The sequence below is a fragment of the Seriola dumerili genome, unplaced genomic scaffold, assembly GCF_002260705.1.
Source record: "Seriola dumerili isolate Sdu_G_001 unplaced genomic scaffold, Sdu_1.0 BDQW01000149.1, whole genome shotgun sequence".
In the NCBI taxonomy this organism is placed as follows: Eukaryota; Metazoa; Chordata; class Actinopteri; order Carangiformes; family Carangidae; genus Seriola; species Seriola dumerili.
The window spans coordinates 12,940,075-12,960,297 of record NW_019174404.1 but is presented as its reverse complement, the minus strand read 5'-3'; the positions used below and the strand labels follow the sequence as shown (position 1 = coordinate 12,960,297).

The 20,223-nt window shown below is 40.5% G+C and overlaps 3 protein-coding genes across 3 annotated transcripts; all 3 read right to left on the bottom strand.

Annotated features, from left to right (window-relative positions):
• Positions 1–235: 235 nt before the first annotated feature.
• On the bottom strand, positions 236–6,081 carry jdp2 (Jun dimerization protein 2). Its single transcript, XM_022750782.1, has 4 exons — positions 5,902–6,081; positions 3,585–3,802; positions 2,254–2,358; positions 236–2,105 (listed from the first exon to the last, which is right to left on the bottom strand). The coding sequence occupies exons 1-4, from the start codon at positions 5,987–5,989 to the stop codon at positions 1,920–1,922; spliced, it is 597 nt and encodes a 198-aa protein (XP_022606503.1). The 5' UTR covers positions 5,990–6,081; the 3' UTR covers positions 236–1,919.
• A 683-nt stretch (positions 6,082–6,764) lies between these two features.
• LOC111225857 (proto-oncogene c-Fos-like) lies at positions 6,765–9,478 on the bottom strand. The gene is made up of 4 exons (XM_022750896.1): positions 9,341–9,478; positions 8,451–8,678; positions 8,015–8,122; positions 6,765–7,919 (listed from the first exon to the last, which is right to left on the bottom strand). The coding sequence occupies exons 1-4, from the start codon at positions 9,476–9,478 to the stop codon at positions 7,251–7,253; spliced, it is 1,143 nt and encodes a 380-aa protein (XP_022606617.1). The 3' UTR covers positions 6,765–7,250.
• Positions 9,479–12,319: 2,841 nt separating this feature from the next.
• Positions 12,320–18,618, bottom strand: mlh3 (mutL homolog 3). The gene is made up of 12 exons (XM_022751001.1): positions 18,548–18,618; positions 18,460–18,494; positions 15,204–15,283; positions 15,001–15,105; positions 14,800–14,884; positions 14,643–14,711; positions 14,439–14,547; positions 13,114–13,273; positions 12,985–13,008; positions 12,803–12,881; positions 12,552–12,703; positions 12,320–12,448 (listed from the first exon to the last, which is right to left on the bottom strand). The coding sequence occupies exons 1-12, from the start codon at positions 18,616–18,618 to the stop codon at positions 12,377–12,379; spliced, it is 1,041 nt and encodes a 346-aa protein (XP_022606722.1). The 3' UTR covers positions 12,320–12,376.
• Positions 18,619–20,223: the final 1,605 nt, after the last annotated feature.

Here is a 20,223-nt window from a genome sequence, read left to right as displayed (position 1 = left end):
GTAGTTTCGTTTGGTTTGTCTTGCCTCATCCAAGGCCTTAATCTGCCAGTTAAATCCCTCCTGGTAAGTACAATGAGTGCCTTGTTATTCTGTGCTTTGTATTAGTTACTGCATGCTGAGCACTTCAGCTCTAATATAGGCCTGCTTATATTTTTTCACATCAGATACAGTGTGGATTAAATACCAAACCTGAACTCAACATAAATGTGATTACATGTCACTGCAGGTGCCCACTTCATTTAAAAAAATACAAAAGGAAAATAATGTGACAAGAAGTTTGATGACTTAGTTCAGAATTACAAATGAAGTGAAGGGAACAAGGTTAAACATAAAAAAAACATATATAATTTTACTTCATGAGGCATGCAGCTTCTCAACTGATATCATTTGTGTGGAACTGCTCACTGCTGAAAACACCTACAGGACCCCTTGTGATCCCCAAAGCCTCATATCTAAAAATTAGTCAAACGTTGTGGGGACAATTGACTGCTGGAGAGGTACATATGTTGCAATGCATAGGGTCAATATGGTATTATATTCAAGAAATTTCAAATAGTTTAAAATGTAGTAACAGTTTGGCACCATTTAAAATGTACTGTTGGTGTACAGTTAATCGGGTTGGGCTGCGACTGGCCACTAGATGGCACCCTTTACTAGAAATTGTGGTGACGAATATTTATCACATAACATGATACATGTGACATGTTTTCAATTCTCAGTTCTCAAAAAAATTCCTGTCAAAAAAGAAACTAAACATTTATTTCTTAAGGAAGTACAAAATGGGATTTTGTGATAGCTTATATGCTTATATAACATCATATACAAAAGTATAAAAAACATAAACATAATTGGTAGTAACAATATGGTAACAGAACATAAAGTACATTGATGTAAACAGTTCATATATATGTGCATACATGACGCCTGCGCCAAAACATAGGAATAAGGGGGGGGGGGGGGGTCAACTGCTCTGCCACCAAATGTATGAAAGAACAAAAATGACAGAAGGGTTTTTAATATAGTAAAAATGCTTCTGACTGTGTCTGTAGGTGTAACTTCATTCCTTAGTGTATGATGGTTAATGCATTTCAGCAGTTATTTTTTAATATATTTTATGAAATGCATCAATCTATTAAGATTTCAGTTAAAATTCAAATGATTCCCAGAATGCATTTTAACAAAGCCAAAACAAGCAAAAACAATCTTTAGCATAAAGACAGAGAAGTGTTGCAACCCCTCATTAAATCTATTTATAGCCTGATCCCACATATCCTTTGTTCTTTTGGGCCATCACACCTGCCTCACATGGAAACAGCAACTGAGACGCTGTTGAAACAACAGTTCTATGTAACTTGGCTGCAAACAGTTATAAAACTGTAGCATAGTTTAAGCCTACACTTCTCTTAAGTTATACATAACATAAATCGTAATTGTCACCAAATCACCAAATGAATTATTGAAATTACTGAGTTCACATTAACTTTTTAGGTTTTCAATAGTGGATTTTTTTTTCTGCTACCACACTCAGTTTTAGCTGCGGAAATCCGTTTTGGCTAAAGGCTAAAGTTAAGAACAGATATGGTACAAATCCACTATAAAACTACAAACTGAATGTCAGGAATGTAGGATAATGAGTTGTGTTTTTGTTTAACTTCATACTAATAGTGGCTGGAGCTCTGATGACCAAAATGACAGAACTAAATGGGGAAGCAAAAGAGAGAGAGAATTAAAAAAAAAAGTTAGATTTAACTGCCAAAACAGTGTCCAATCATACTGGATCCTCATTTTGTGCTGTAACGCACTGTGTCTTAGGGTAGGAGAGCTTTGCTGGTTCCCCTCAATGGCCGAGGCCCAAAGCTAAGTGCTGCTAGTTGGCTGCTTCTTTCTCAACCGTCAACTGTAGAAAGTCGCAAGCACCTTCACTTGGCCTCCAGTTGCTGCAGCAAGGGGTTCACCTCGCTCTCCGGGGTTTTGACACTATCTGTCCTGACAATACACGTGGGGCGATGGCGGTTCAGCATGAGGATCAGTTGCTGTCGTTCCAGCTTCAGCTCCTCGATCTGCGCTTTAAGGTCAGAGTTTAACATCTCTAGTCTCTCCGATTCCTGCCAGAGGATGGAGGGAAAAGGGAGTAGTGAAGAGGAAAAGACTGAGATAATGGGCAGATGATCTTTGGCAAGTTACAACAGATAAAATAAACAGGTGAGAGTGTGAAATAGTTATAAAGTGATTATCTAGGAATGTATGTCTCACCTTTTGTAGATAATCTGTCCTCTCTTTCTTTTTGTTTCGACACCGAGCTGCAGCCACTTTGTTTTTCTCCCGCCTTCGTTTCCTCCTCTCTTCTTCTTCATCTCTCTAAAGAACAGCGACAATATGTTAAACTGAGATGGACCCGCCAGAGTGTGAGACCCTCCAGGTTGAGGAATAAAATAATCATGATGACAATGAATATTTTCATCTTCTTTATATACATTGTTATTTGACTATAATGGTGTTAAACTTGAGATTTCATCACTATCATTATCAATATGCAAAATGAATGTGAACTAGATAAAGAACTACAGATTTTCCCACATTTCTATTTTCCAACTTACTTTATATGCATGTTTTATCATGCAAGTGGAATGCTTGCCGAATCTCACTGCTCACTGTAATAATAATGACTGTTTAAGTGGTCGACCATTAGTTCAATGAAATGATAAATTATGGAAAAACATACTGTAACTGCATGTAATGTCATCAGCAGTGAAGGTATCCGGCTCATACAGTTATTAGTGCACATGCATTTCATTCTGGCACAGTGTGCAACAAAGACAAAACCAGGCCTACGTTTAGCCTTGTCTGCAGTGTCGCCCTTTAAATGCTAAAGCAAGATTTGTCAAATCACATTTTACCATTTTTACTTTTAACCATATCTCCAGCATTGTTACATACTGTAACTGCATGTAATGTCATCAGCAGTGTAGGTATCCGGCTGATACACAGTTATTAGTGTACAATGGATGAAGCGCACCTCATTCATAATACTACTTCAGTCTACTACAGTAGACAACATTGTCAGTTATTTTATATCAAACCCTTTTACCCTGTCTTTCTGAAAACTCAACCCAAATTCAAAACTCAAAGCTAAGGGTCTGACAGCCCAATAGAGCCAGAGACCCTTCTTGTTCATGATCATGTTTTTCTCTGGACACTCAGGGTGGAGAGTCTCCCACAGTAAATATAACAACAGTAACATGCCCCACTATATCCACTAGGTGGTCCCGTTGATTAAGATATGTCACAATAGTGTTAACGCCAAAGGTGCTTTTGCTTCATGTCGACCTGCTTATGATATACGAGCGATATTTTATATATCTTTAAGCTAGAAGCTGTATGACAATTTGAAATGCTGTTTTTGGACTGTTGCACCTGTTGTTGTTGCTGTGGCAACAGCCCACAAAAAAGAACACATAAATATTTCAAAGTAAATTGGTAGAATGACCTAGAAGGAGCATGTTTGAGTAAAAACTCAAAATGGACTGTTCACATGTCCAGACATTTGGAGTTATTGGCTACGATCTGCTCAGTGTGTCCTATACCTCTGTTTTGATGACTAGAGGCCTTTTCCCCAGACTGTCCAGGAAGTGCAGAGGTGACAGCATTGTCCCAAACTCCTGGAGGTCACCAAATTTGAGCTTGTCAGTCAGCGTGGTGGCTGAGATCCCAGCCAGTGGGCCCAGGCTGGGCAGGGAGCCTGCTGTCACAGAGGGATCTGGGATTTGTCCTGGCATCGTGTCAGACTCGGTCGTGACCACAGCTAGGAGGCAGAGGGAGAAAATGGGAGACTGACTCAGACAGCAAGTAAACCAGATCAATGAAAAACACGTAAAACTCTGTGTGCTCTGCTTGTTATAGAACATACTGGGGCATTCTTTATGGTATGACGGTAGGAAACAGCCATTTTCCATTAACACATTGGAGGAAAATAGATATGTAAGTGCTGTATTTGACCTGCCGTCTGTTAAAGGGCTTCATGAAGGCATTTGCCCAAGGTTCACTGCTCCTTCCTAGCAGTCAGACTTGCCTTACTGTGATGAATTGCTGGTCTGTTATAGGAACCGGATGCTGAGGCTGCTCTCATTAGGCTATTTTATTATTTTGCTTCTTTTTCTGGAATGAATATACCACCATTTACAGAGGCTTTGGCAAGAATTTGCCGTATTTAATCCCCAAAGGCCAAAAGAGAGATGGGCAACAGTGCACAAAGCAGGCTCAGACAAATTCTCCTTACTTCCAAGGGGAGCTACAGCTAGCTGTTGCCAAGAAATACCCGTTAACTGTGGTTTCCTCCTTATGAGACTTAATGTCAGGGGAGTGGAACGTGGCTGTCAAAATACAACATAATGTGGGAAAGTTTGAATCCAAATTTAACTTGTTTTCTTTTGTTTAGCCAAATGACAAAATAAAGGTGACTCTGTTCTTATAATATTTTGTGCTGAACAGATTGTCACTGTGTTGTCCTGTCTAACACTGGCAAATATCTCCATTTGAAAATGGTGAACATGAACATTTAAATAGACCAGGAGACAATGAGAGACACAGGAAATTACTACAACAGCTCAGCGGATTTCCAAGCCACATGATGAAGCTAAAAACTACTATCTAAGGTCAATTGCTCAGAGACCATTAGCCCACAACACAGGAATAAACAGGCAATATCTGATATATCTAAAATACTGCTCTAGAAAACAACTGCCTAGTGATCATCTGTGAGGGCAGCCCAGGGGGGGTTTTAAAGAGTTTACGTATGCCAATTACGCATCTGTTAAATAGTTTGGCATAGACTATGAGCTAAAAGGAGACATGAGAATCGCACATGGGAATAACTCCATTTTTACACTTCCCCAAACTATAAGTCAGAGTGACAAAGTGGAACTCTGCAGATCACGATGTTGGCACATGATGGCCAGAGGCAACATTTGTTTTGAAAAGGTGCGTAACACACTGGTTAAATAGAGATCATTTGTTGTCACACACATCAGGATTGTAGTTTGAAATTTTAATGAAACCAAAGCAAAAGCCAAAACCACCTTAACTCCATGGGTGTTAAACATTTTCATAAAAAGGATTCCCATGCACACAATGTGGACAACTTACTGCCATTTGAATCTATTATACTCCACAGTGTAGGTATGATTAAATCAGCCATTTAACATTCTCTTATAATGGTAATAACTTTATTATAGCCCTGAAGCTGCAAGGAACCTATGAACATATAGTGCTGATAAAACTGCATCATCAGTATTTGTTTTGAGCTCCTTGCACTTTTACACGAGGAAGCCTCAGTGTAGTTTATGAATATAAATAAGCAGTAGTTTATGAATACATGTGTAATCGACAACATTGTGGTGAAGCATGCACACTAGAGCCACTGGTCAACTTGAAAGCGGAAGTTTTTCTTCAGTGCGGCATTTTTCTTACGTAACTTTCTCTTTCCATCAGAGAGCTGCAGTGATAAAAATGTTACAGCATTTCGTTCAGAGCGGATTTCGCTTTGAATAAATACCGTTTTAAGATTCACAGCGCAGCGTAATGTAAATGCTACACTACACAAAATAGGAACATTTTGTTCTGAATTGTGCACGCCGTGGTTCCATGTAAGAGGAGCATGCACACAAAAGAAAAATGATCTTTCTGTAGCATGCTCAGTGACATGTCAGGTCTACTTTGAACACCGAAAAACACGTAAAAGTCCGACTGAGCTCTGAAATGCACCCTATAAGCGAAAACATCACAGACCTGCTCGCTGCCTGTTCACTAACTATGCTCGTTGTGACCTATGCGTGGCGCGCCAATAAGCTATTCAGCATGTAAAAAATGATTCAGCTCTCGACTTATGAAGTTTTCTATACCGACCTGACTTTGATCCCAGGTGCAACAAATGTCCTTTCTTCTGGTCAGCCGAGGGTCGAGAGTAGATTTTAAAAAGTGGAAATCGTTGCATCAGCCCGATTTTAAACGTGATCCCAATCTGGGAGGATTTGGGAATGCGGAAATTAGGCTATGCCAGCCAAACGTAAGCAGGGATGTAAAAAAGTACATAGTGGGGGCAGAAGTGGGGAAGTCGCACCGCTCCTCCCATAAAGAAGAAACACTGAGGCTGCAAACTGCTGCAACGACAGACTGTGGCTCAGATGGAGGCCTGCACTGCAAACACATTACTACCACTGATCCACAGTGAACACACAAACAAGGGCCAAATGGATAATACGCAAATATAAAAGATCAACCATTTTAACTGGGTTATATAAAATACTAAAGTTATGTTTAAGGAATATAGTGCTGTAATTTAATAAAATCATACCTTAAACTCTACCTTGTATATCATACAGATACTGCAAGTTGATTAGTAGAATTATAACCTTATAATTTAATGTATTGGAACAATATATAAATTTATTTAAAACACCGAGCTGTCACTTTCAATATTTTCATCTTGATAAAAAAGACAAAAAAAAAAAGATTTCTCAGAGACAGATTGCAAACACTGGCACCAAACACCACTCTGAATGTAGATTTATTTGTAATTATTCAGCAGCATAGATAAGCAATCAATGCTCATTTTACTTATTTTTAAATTTAACAAATAAGTCAAAATCTGAAAGGTAAAAAAATAAATCATAAGTTACATCTTGATAAGATATATATAATATATAGTATATATATATATATATATTTATATATATATATATATATATATAGTATATAGCACTGGATGTTTTCATGGAAAACTTTCAACATTTTAACAATGAGGTCAAACCACAGTTGATGACATTGAGGTATGCAGGTACTTAACATAGATGTATATGTAAATACAACATTTACAGCAATCAATATACTATTGACACCAAAACACAAAACCATACTGTAACATTAAATTCCACATTACATCTTAGATCTAGGAACAGATCAGATATATATGAGCTTTGAAAATTATTTGGAATTTCTCAGCATGCGTTTTAAAATCAAAACTTACTTCAGTCCCTCCTGTTAAAGTAAAAGCCATGCTTTTAGCTACATCACTCTGTTGGCTATGTATCTGGAGAAAGTTTATATGTTTGCTTAGTCACACACAAGACATTTCATGAATGTATTCCTTGAAGTGTTACGGCATACTGTGGCATATGTTGTTCATATCGTTTCAAAGTCAAGAACCTGCAAACAGAGAAACCAGAGAGATCAGACAGGTAATCTCCCTCTGTACATTATAAGGCTAGGAGAGTTGGAGAGTTGAGGATGTCAACAGATTCGGCTTTGCCCCCTCCACCTTTATGGCTGTCCAATCCCTCTGTGAGACAGTCCAGCTCGGGACACGCAAATGTGAACACAGACAGGTAGCTGCTGCAGGTGGGGGTGGAGGTCACCACAGGAGTGCTGAGAGGCTCCAGGTCGCTCGAAACAGACTTGTACAAGGTCTCCCAGTCCGAGACCCCGAGAGAACTGCTCAGGTCTATGTCTGGCACGGACCGGGCCGTCTCCATGGGGGTTTTCTCTTCCAAACTGGGTAACATACTGTCCAGCAGGCCCTCCTTAATGTCCAGAGAGGGCTCGAGATCGCAGATGTTGATTTCAGCGCTGGCACACAGCAAGATATTGGAGTTCCCAGAGATGGCTGTGGACGGATCGCTGGGGATGTCCATGTCCTGGAGCGAAGGAGCTTCCTGGATGCCATCCTCTGGAAGTCTGTCCTCGTCTGGACTGGGCGGTAGCTCTGGGGATCCCGCGGGCTCCTGGAAAATAGCCTCCAGCTCCTCTGACATTTGGCACACTGGTTTATGTGTAGCAAGGATAAATTCAAGCCTCTCTTTCTCTTTGAGGAGGTTGGCTATTTCCGTCTCCAGGGCTGCTTTCTCCTCCTCCAGCTTGTCTGTCTCCTTCAGAGAGATCGACATCCAAAATCATCCACACGGGAAAACACGTAACAGTGGGTGCAAATGACAGCTGAGTAAATGCATCACTGTTTACTTACAGTTTGCAGTGTATCTGTGAGTTCCCTCCGTCTGTTGCGACACTTTGCTGCGGCCATTTTATTCCTCTCCCTCCTTATCCTCTTTTTCTCTTCCTCCTCTGGAGACAGCTGGGATGTGAAAGGAATAATTCAGTTACTACCTTGAAGAATCCAGCCATTTCACCTCCTAATCCACTACATCCGCTGCCAATCCACCCTCTGAAAAATGGCAAAAGCATGTTTCGCTGCAATGCGTCTAAAAATAGACCATTGTTGCAGACTTGCTGTGACCTGAATATAAATTGACTGCCTAAGGAAGGCATACAGCCAGCACAAGGCACCAGAGGAGCATGCACAATAGCACTGTTGCACACAAGGAATTCAGATTGACATATGTAAATTTACACTGTTGACTATTCTGTCCAATAGCAGGTAGACTTCGTCTGAGCTAACCTACCTGCTCTGTTTTCCCCTTTCTGACAGCATTTTTTCCCTTATTCCCGCCTGCTTTGGGTGTTGCCCTGTGAGAGCTTTGCGGTTCATTGGCTTGCTTGCTACCCAGAGACGGGGAGACAGATGTAATAATTGTAGGCTGGACCATCCACTGGAAATCTGGGGTAGAGGAAATTGCAGTGACTGTTGGAACAAATGGAGTGTCTTGAACGCTCATATCTTGGCAGACATCCTGAAAAAAATGGAAATAAATCAACAATGAGGACTACAATAGAGATTTTTTTTTTTAATAATTCTATTCCCATGCTATTAGTGGTTTAAAGTGAATCTTATTATGATGACAGTTATCAGTGAAACATACTAATCATATGTTTAGAGTCTAAAACAAAGGGTAGCCTGCATGTGTTATATTTTCTTGAAATTTACCCGACCAGAAATAGCCTTCTCCAGATCAATATTTGACTTTATCATTGTTTCTGACGTCAACACTGACGCAGAGATGCTGTGGAGTCTCCTGAATGGATTTATTTTTCTCAATGAACCGCTGCATCGACACGCTCACATTTGGTCCCAGGACGTCGGAATCATAACAAGACGACCTACAGTGCAATTCTGTCACATCACCTGCGCCGATCTCAGGTTCAATTATATAATCAAGTATATTAAAAAAAATGATGTTGAAAAATTAAAGCGCACCCAGTTAATTAAAATCTTATCAATCAGTTCCACCTCCCCCTCCCCCCACCACCAAGATAAAAAGCATTAGGACACTCAGTCTGTGAATCAAATAAAAAAGGGTTGTTATATCTGCTTGTAAATGGGGTGCCCCCCCCCCCCCTCCTCCCCCCCGCGGGCTGCATGTTGAATATATATGATCAACAAAGCCATTCATACCTTTGCATTGCTCTCCGAGGAGGCGGCGGGAGAGCTCGCCTCTTCTTGCGTCTTCTGGCAGAGTGTCCCGACAGGAGACTCTGTCCGGCAGGTGGGAGAGACTGAATCCATGTCAGGCGTCAGGTTGTTATGATACATCACGAGGGAAAAAAAACCCACAAGTCCTGATCAATGACAAATATGACTCTGGCCTTCCGCTGGGCAGAGCGGCTCGGGTCTTTTCTCCAGGTATATACCTGGTAACTGGACGACTAGAATGCAAGCCCCTCCTTTTATGCTCTGCTAGAATTTTATGAATGAACCAAGACTGTACCATCCGCGGAGGGGGAGGGGGGGTCAGACTGACAGCCACAGAGGCCTACATTTTGGGGTAAAAGAGCATTATTTTGACATCTTTCCTCTGGTGGATTTACTCCACGAATAATATGTAAACGCTTTTCTTAGATCTCGTCACCGCTTCATTGCCGCACGAAAGCCCGACAACAGTTTTCACTCCCTTTCACAAATATCGGCTTCTAATGAATGCAATGTGGGGTGAGAAACGTGAGCCTATTTATAAATACACGTATGCAACCATTTCCTGGGCGATCAAAATTGGATTTGATGTGATAATTTAATCAAGGGTAAATGATAGGCTACCTACTTAAGTGATTATGAATAGACAAAAATGATCCAATGTTTTTGTTTTTTTTTTAAATAATATAACAGCTGGTTTCATTGCAAGGCCGACTTGACACATTTTGCACGTCCATTTCAAAAATACATTATGTCGACTATAGCTTACATATTAAACCCGCTTATGAAATAAAAGGCTGGTGTTCTTAACAGTCTGACAGACATCTCTCAGTGAGCTCAGCACTTCAGCACTGCGTTTTACAAAGATAAGAATCGAGGGCTGTTGGCAGACATAATGAAATGCTGCTGAATTGTTTACTTCGGGAGGAGGTGGTGGTGGTGGTGGTGGTGGTGAAGAGGAGAGGTGAGAGCATCTGGGGGCGGAGAAGTCACGTGACATGACCCGGAACTTGGGGGGAGGAGAGAGGGGTCACATTTGACAGGAGACGCATCATCCTTCTCTCCCATCACAACACATGAACGGTACCATGTTTTCCTCCGGATGCATGTCGTGTTGGACCCGGTGTTTGCAGCTCTTCAAGAGGACATCCACACAGATGTGCTGGTCACAGGCGAATATGAATTCAGCGAAAAACCAGGAACTACAACTAATCTGAAGGTAAGTGGACGATCACACTGCAGCTGTAACATGTGGCAGACTTTATTAGATTGTTACTATGGGCGAGTTTGTGAATGAAACAGTGAGTTTACTGTATTTTCATGCCAAAAATGCGTGATTGAAAAATAACACTTTCGGTCAATACATCCTGCAATGAATAAAGCTAGTCATGTAAACACTCCCATCGTGTTTCCTTTCATGTAAAAGGGTACAATGAAGCTTTTCTTATTAATTTCATATTTTAGGGATGGTCAGAGTTAAAATTAATCTGATCACCAAAAAAGTAAAACCATTTTGATGGAAGAGTCTAATACCATCTGTCACTTTATTACTTTGTAGCCTTTAAGGCCAGGAAATAAAACACATCACGATATCACTTGTCTAGTCTCATATGAAGATATCAATATAAGGGAGTCCAAGGGATTCACTGAGTTGATAACTGAGATGTCTTTCCTCATATCACTGATTCTTTTGGCCACATGTTGTACACAAAGGAGAAGTTTTCATTCACAACAGAAAAAGTTTAATGTTTGCTTTTAGACAGCAGATCCACTCGCTGAATAATAAATAATTTAAAATAGTAAGAAATAAATCATGTTTTTTTTCTCAATTAACTACTTGTGATAAAGGGGAATATTCCAACTCAAATGGACAAACAGTACATAAATTATTAGATTATTTTAAGATGCATAATTGGGGATATCCAAGTGATGGCAAAAGCCTAAATATGTTCTGTCAAATAACTTAATTAGCGGAAGCAAAGAACTATTAAGTGTTAATATTGTTATATCCAATAACACAAATTTGAATCCAAGCTATTTCTGATAATTCAATGCATGATGAACTTTGTGACGGCAGGAAGATGATGCAGAGATCACAGCATCTAAACAGGTTTGATAAATATGACTGTTGCAACCTCTTTGACCGGTTGAAAAAAAGAGGAGAAACTGACCCCCCTTGAGGCGAAGATAAGACATTTTGAGTACCTCTCACAGTCCATCGCAAATAACTTTAACTACTTAAGGAAACAAGGGACAGAGATGCAAGACACAAATGCTAAATGGATAGAGCAAATTGCCCTTGGGGCAGAAAACTGTTGCACTGTTCTATGGATTTAAATTTATTTATTAATTTTTTGGCCACATCCTAGTGTGTCATGTGTAGCAGGCGGTGTCTTTAACAACAGAGAAAAATCACCTGTTGTTTGGGTTGGGGCCAGAAAAAGGGTTTGAACTCAGTTCAGAACTCAGTTTCCTCCAGTGCTTGTTGCCTCCAAAACTATCAAGTTAACTGAGCAGTTTAAAAAAAGGTTGACAGTTTTAACACTATTTGACCCCCATTTCCTTAAACAGGTTCCACCAACGCATGATTGCTGCTCTTCAGCATCATCTCCATGTACTGTTTTTAATTGCACTGGCTGTGTGGCAGGTTTTTATTTTATCTAAGGGATTCTTCAAGGCAAAGGAGTTGATTGACTGAGGGCGTGTTTTCAAGCACAACCTGAGGGATACACCTTGATCAAGTGCACTCCAAGTTTTGAAATATTTACGTGGTCACTGCAATGGGCCTTTTTCTACTTTTCTGACGATGCATCACGTTTCATCAATGTCAATTTAACATTGATTTTAGTATTTAATCTTTCTGTGTGCTTGGTGATGTAACGGTGATGTCCTTCATTTGTAAAAACTAAATGTTATTAATTTATGACATGTTTAATAAAGTGATTTTTGTTAATGGATTAGAATTCATTTTGTTGACAATTTAAATTTAATTTAGACATTTAACATAAAACACACACCCACTTATCTATTTCCATATAGTTCCCAAGCTTTATGCATTCTTCTCAGCTTTTGGAGGTTGGGTTTCTGTAATTCCTGCAGAGACAAGAATGCTTAGTCACCACCAGATTGCTGTGCTGTAAGATGCCTTGAATACTACATTTAGTCCAAGGTTCAGTGTGCTACTCCATTCTAGTACCTTCTGGTCTTTGTCCAAATGCAGGATGTCTACGAGGGGAGCAATGGAAGGACGACCATGGGCACACTGGAAGGGCAGCTGGCAGGAGGATAAGGATGCTACCAAGCTGTGGCATTCATCTCTGCTCAGGCTGTCATTGAATTTGATGGCACCTGTTTAATGCGTACATGTATACAAATAAGTATAAAGATTTTGGGCTCATCACTGCAGAAAAAAAAAAAAACTGAAGGAGAGAAATAATGTCATTTTACCGTGACATGCTAGGGAGGCAAGCACTTTCAGCACAGTGAGAGGCAAAGTTCCTCTCACTCTACCAGTTGAGCGGAGTAACTGAAACAATAAGAGAAACAATACATTTGACCCTTTATGGAATTGTAAGACCCCTTTCTACGCCACAAAGATTTAGGAAGTAGAAAGACACTTGCAAGCTTACCTCAATCTGCTCTCGTAGATACTCCTGATGTGAGATAAAGCAAAGTGGTAAACTTAACTGTAAAACCATCACTTAGCTAATTGCGTGATGTAGTTAACTATCTCCACACTGAGGTTTCACAAGTCTTACCTCAACTATAGGCTTGATAACAGATGGTCTCCCTCGCCTTAGCTCATTGCTCTCCTTTTCCATGAAGCACAATGGTACCTTCCCCACAAATACTTGTGGATCTGCTGCCTGTGAGAACTTCACTTCCAGGCCCAATTTCCGTAAATCTGCCTGACAAGACCTGTTCGAGGAAGGGTACACAGTTCTTTGAAAATACAAGAAACATTGTTATACATTATATGCAATGTTATAATGTCTTTGATATTAGACAAATGGGTTGGGGAAAAAATAGCTTAACTGCTGTATTCACTATAGTCGTGGAATTAAACAGTTTGACATAAATGAAAGAGATGTGCTCATGTTTCAACGATACAAAGCAACGTCACACAGCAATGGTGAATGGTGGTTTAACACATTTACAGATTACAGAATACAGATTCTGGCAGTTACAGAACCATCAGCCTCCAGTCCAAATCAGACAGATGGCATGACTACCCAGAACTGCAATTTAGGCTGTATCCGTCCAGAGGTAATGCTGACATGATTTTTTTGACGACGCCAAGTACAAGAGAAATACAGTCCACAAAAGCAACCTGTGTACTTCAGTGTAATGGGTTTAATAGATTTAACTGAGGCCTTTTACACTGTATCTTGCAGGAAATTTGACATACACCATTAATACGGGCTGCCTAGACAAGAACATTGGAGCACTGACATTACTTAATGATGACATGTGAACCAAAGTGCTACGCAACATCCCAGAGTTAACACAGGGTTGAAATGAGGCTGCGTCACTGTGCCCATCCCCCTTTTGTCATCTTTATTACTACCATCCTTCACCTCATCGCCAAAATCTGCTGCTGGGTGTCTCAGGCTGTTAAACCTCAACCAGTTTAAGTCCAGCTGCAGAGTATGTAGTTCATCAAGCAATGACATCATCATCACAGCAAAGTAAAAAAAACCCTATGTATTCTAAACACCTTTACTAACGCATATAGGCCAATACAGAAGACACAGGTTATGCATCAGCTATTGTATGACTAACGACATGATAGAGCCTAAAAAAACCAAAAAACTAAGAAAATAATGTAGACTACTTTCACTAAATTAGAAATATTCTGTCCTGAAAATCAGATGCTGACTTAGAGATTTATCCTCACCGGAGTTGGAGGCTCACAACTGTAATGGACAGGCCACTGAGAGTGGCTTCCATGTTGAATAAGTATTGATTGAACTGTCTTATGATATACTATGAAAAACTTTATACTCTCAATATACTGTATCAGCCTTTACGTCAGTCCACTGGTGATGCTGTTGTACTGTACATATACAGTAGATAAACACACCTAAGCAGCCTTAGCTCCTCTTCTGTTACATTGATCTCAAGAGGTGGCAAGATGGTTGAGGAACACAGACGTCTCTCCCCTGATGCATCTGGGTCATCCTCATAGGAATCTGTAAACGCACATACAGTTGAGACAGTAGCATCGCATCAACACCATAATTCATTTAACATCTAATTCTCAAAATGAATACTGTGCAGTTTTTACCTGCAACTAAATTTTCGAGCCGAACTCTCTCGTGTGCAGCGTGTTGATCCACCAGCACCAGAAGATTTCCTGCAGTTTCAATACACACACGAATATTCAAATGCATGAGATGTTGGCAAAACAATAAATGACAAAACAGTGAGGTTCCTGGCTATACCTTCAGTTTCAGTGTGCGCTGCAGGTTCTTCGTCTCTTGTATCGATAAGACATGCAAGAAACTTCTTATCCACTTGATGAATAACCTGTAAGGTAATTAAATAGCAATTACGTTATAACATCAACGGAGACGAAATGGTTGAAGCATTATAAAGAACATTTTTTCAGAATATTCAAAAAGGAAGCCAAAAGACAAATGTGCCTTCATTGTGTGAATCATGGTCTTAGAAAAGCGGTATGGAAACAGGATGTTATGGATCTTTACAGCCAGTCCATCAGCTTGCCCATTTGATATGTCCACACCAACCTGTAGGTAAAATTCATAATGAATCATTAAATTATTTAAAAAAAAAAAAAAACCAAAGGCTCACAAATGCGTTCTAATACAAAGAAAACATTATTTACCATAGGAGGTCGGACAAACACAGGATTTTTCCATTTCGAGTACAATGAAGAAAGTGAATTGGAGCTCTCACCATCATCATCTGTGAGGGCAGACAAGATTACGTGTAAACACAAACAAGCTGGTGATGATTTTGTACAGTGTGTGTTAGGTCCTTACAGTCTACAATCTGATCTGTCCGTGAGGTACCTCTGTCATCAAGCCCTGAACTAATCACTCTCTCTGTCCTGGATCTAGGCAGGAAGGGCAACACTAGATCCACCTGAAATGGGTAACACCTGTATTCCATCCCTACATGAGCATGAAAGTAAACATGGGCATTATGGCTAACACTTGATCCACATGACTGTTTATCCATTTTCTCGGTTAAATCAATCACCGCGAAGGTTTTCATCCTTATTGATGACTAGTAATTCCATGTCAAATCAACAGATTTTGTAAAGTTTTCCCAAGTGGCCATCATGGGATGGTCTGTGACTAGCTTCAAACTTCACGTGACTAAGGTCATTGTACCCAACAATGAGTATGCAAAATTTCTGCCCCGTATCTCCTTTAGTTTCTGAGATATAAAAAAGGGGTTGTGGCCCTATTAAACATGTGTTGCTAAAAAAGTTCCATAAGTCATTCGACTATTCATGCTACATGCTTGACATTTTCAGGGACTGTTCTACGCTATTTGATGTCTTTAACTTATAAAATGGTTAGCCTACAGTTGCATATTTCCCGAGTTCCCAGATGGCCGGTCGGGAGGTTTCTGTTGATTTGACATGGAATGATTCGACTACTATTTCCTGGTACCATTATGTCAACAAATATGTCTACTAGCGTACCTGTTTCAGAGATGACACTAACTGCCATATTGGTGACATCAGATGTACAGCGCACATGTGTTTCTTCAGTGGATGGATCCTCGTATTTGCTAAGCCCAGTCACTCTGTTGATGTAAACATTCTTTCCCACTGATGTATCGTAGTGATGAAGCCAGTCACCTGATGTTGTATCCCCTTCCTTCTCACACAATTGAGGGTTTGTATTGCTACATGAGACTGGCTCAGGGTTCAGTGCAGTGTCACAGGGATTCTCATTGTTGTTGCTGTCTTGGATATCATTACCACTGCTGAGACAGCTACTGTCCTCTGAGGTAGTCCTGGAAAAGTGCGGTAACACCTTTGAAGCTTCTGTCCTGTGCTGTTTCAAATGACAGAGTTTAGAAGCCAAAGATTTTTTGCCTTTATTCTGAGCAGAGACTGGTTTTAGTTTAGTGAAAACTGAGAGGGTTGCTGGGCTTCGGAGGCTGCTCTGTGTCTCCTTTTTTTGTGGCTGTGTAAGATCAACATCTTGCTGATCTTTTTGACAAACTGACAAATTCTGGGGATTCGAAATAAGGCCTGTGTTTGCCTGTGGAAGCCTAGCATTGTTCTGTAAATGAGTCTCCAAAGAGGGTAATTTTATTTCATCACATTTACCAAATACTCTTCTAAAGTTGTCAAGAGATCCAGATTCTTTGGGTAAAGAAAACCTTTGACAGGATACATATCTGGGAATCTTTGAGGGAACAATAGGATCAAAGTCTTCGCATTGTTTCCGACAAGATCTGTCATGGCTTGCATCCAGTGAAATTTTGCACTTTGATGCAAAGGATCTCTCATCACCTTTCTGTGCTAGGTTTTGCTGCTGAAATACTGACTTGTTGATTTGGGACAGGTCATGAGTATGCAAGCTTTGATGAATGAATGGATCAGACAGACTGATCTTTCTGTTACTTATCAATGTCCGTCTGTGTCCTCCTGGACCCTGACAGTCAGGTAATAATTGCTCGATACTGTATAAATCAGGATGAATTTGTTGAGTGATGCAGTCTGGTAAAGTCACATTGCTGGTTGAGGTAGAACTATTCAATATGTCTCTTTCATTTGAAAGTTGTGAGTGACTTGACAGGCATAAAAATTGAGAGCCTTCCCCAGCTTTACTGAATGTTGGCTCCTCTACTTCAATTCTGTTATCATCAGATGCAGGTTCCAGTTGAGCCAGATCACATCGGGGCTCATCTCTACATTCTTCATATATGCATCCTTCACTTTGTATCTTTTCCATGTCACTTGTGGGTATCTGTTCAGCTTCAGTTTCTTCACATTCCATCAGACCAGACTCCTGGCAAACACCATCCTCAGAAATATCTCTGCGCTTACGATGAACAGATTCAGATGCCAGTTTCATTCCAACACTGCAATCTAGTGTGAAAGCACTCCTAGTTGCTTGGCCACCTTCGTCACTGTTGTTCCCCTCTTGGTCCATATTGTCAGTGCCAAACAGTTCAGGAGACACACAGTCCAAGTCATCTTGAGAAAGCACAGCCACCAAGTTCTCCTTTCTCAGGAAAGCTTTCACTGCCTCTTCAATGCAGAGCAAAATGCCATCCCAATCTTTGAACTCTATTAGAGTTTTGGCAGGCTCAAGACAGATGTCATACTCAGAGTAAGAGCATTTGATGTTGATGATATATACTCCATGCAGGTCTTGGTTTCGTTTTAACTTTGGACTCCTGATGGCAGACTGCCCATCTGGACTGTCATTTTTCTGATTTGAACTGCTCAGTCTACGTAGGAGAAAACTCAACAGCTTGTGTATCTGTGTTTTCAGCAGCAGTCTATCATTTACATACAGGAACTGTAAACTGTTGTTGTAGTGGCCCTCTCTGCCAATGTAACCCGTCACTTCAAACTGTCCATGTGTGTAGCAAATTTCTCCCAGTTTCTGTGCTCGCCCAAGGCTGTGTATCTGAACAAACCTGTGGTAAGTGTTTTTGGCTTTGGGAAGCTGCACCGTCATGACTCCCGTGCAGTCATTCTTCAGGGTGAAAGACACAGAGGGATGCATCAGAGAAATAGCCTCCACTCTGTGTCTGATCCTCTCACCCTCCAGGACAGCATCCATCCTCTTCCTCCGGACTGGCATGTTGTGGAAGAAGTTACAAATGACGATAGTTGTCCCTGCAGACGGTCGAGCAGTCTCTGCTTCGAAGACATCCAAACCTTTGGCGTTCTTGAACATTTTCACGTTTGTTTTCACGGATGATCTGGTTCGGGATGTGATTTCAACAAGTGCGGCCAAAGAAACTATACTCGCCAAGGCTTCTCCTCTAAATCCATACCACCTGAGGTTGTCCAAGTTTTCAAGAGAGTTGCACTTGCTTGTGTGGTATCGGTTTCCCACACACTCCATATCCTCAACGCTCATCCCAGCGCCGTTGTCGATTACCTGAACTTTGAACGCCTCCATGTCCATCCTGACTCCTACACAGGTCGCTCCGGCATCGATGCTGTTTAGGATGAGCTCCTCTACGCACTGTTGAAGGGAGGGGATGGCGACACCGGAGCGAAGTTTCCCCTGAACCTCTTTGGGCAAACACTTAATCATGGTGTTCATTAAATTCAGTTGGTATGTTTAGTCTCTTCCCTGTCCTGACCGACTACAAGCAATAACATAACTTGTCCGTTGCTACCTAACGTCCAGAGACATTAGCTCAACGCTAGCTAGTTCCACGAGTTCCAACGATAACTTTTTGACGGTGACATATTCAAAATACTTCTGGTTTCAAAACTCATTAAAATCAACAATAAAACGGACTAAAACCTGACTAAAATCAACACACCTAGCTACTGTTTACAGTCAACGTGAAACAAAGACATGAACGTAAGAGCTAACATTTGACGCTGACAGCGCCATCTTCTGGTGTGAAGGACCTCGTCCTTCTTTTTCTTTGGATCAATGGAAAGTTGCAACCAGCTTGTAACTTGCATACCGCCACCTACTGTACGAAGTGTGTTATCTCGTGTTTATAGACTGACACAACGTTGCATTTTAATAACTGCCATTTTATTATCCTTGTATTTTCAAATTAAAGTTTATGTACAAGTAAAATTTCACCTGATTCCTGGAGCCTAGCAAGTTTTCTCTTATTCATTCTTATGAATCTTTCCATTCATGACCCATCTTACATTTTGTGTGTAGTTTTATTCCTATGAATAAAGTCACATTTTCTCTATTCAAATTTCTCATTAAGAAGTGTATAGATGTTAATTTTGTATGTTAGTCTTAGTCTTGTGAATACCACTTTTTCACTTCTTTGTTGCCCCCTTTGTAAGTGTAGCTATAACTAGTGTGTAGTGTAGTGTAACTATCAACCTGAAGGTACTTGACACAGTAGTTAGTTTGACTTTCTAATAGTAGGAAAAGCACAGGTGTTACTAATAACACTAACAATGGCTCTGTTGTATTTAAGTATGCCAGTAAGACAAAACAGTGTGACAGTGAGCCAGCATCTTAATACAGGAACATGATGCTGAAGCAGTTAGTTCATTTTATCATGTACACCTGTGACTTTTTTGGGGGAAAAAGGCCTATTAAGGCAGCAAACAAATCAGTCAACACACCTAGTATTTATTAGCTGTTCCTATCATCTCTGCTCCTCATGATAGTTTTAAAGTAAAACCAAAAGTCTGTAACTGCAAATACGCCTCTGTGTTTTTTTGGAGTAACTCAGTTCAAGTCTATGACAGCTTTGTGATTCCTGCACTGACATGACCATTTAAAATGCCTTTTGAAAATATGCTACTAAGAAGCTGGACTAATCCTGCAGTTTATTTTGGTACTTGATCTTCATGAGTATTTCCACAATGGATCAATTTAAAACAAATTGAGGATTAATACATTCTACATCGTTGTCAGTGTTTGCCCACAGTCGTCTGCAGAGCTCAGTCCTTGCCAACGGAGGGCAGCAGCATTCTGTTGAGTATTAAGTCGTTCTTCTGGCTCCCCTCAGTCTCGTTCAGTTTTTATGGAGGCCCTTGAAGACAGTCGTGACCGATTTCAAGGTCATACCATTGCCTGTTTTCTCAGCAGGATTTTTGCGGGGCTCTGGTTTGTTTGCAAATGTACCATTCTAACACACTTACAGTCTTTGCTAACTCATGTGGTCACCTCTTATGACGACACTGCTGATTTGGCCTTTTAAAATTAAAC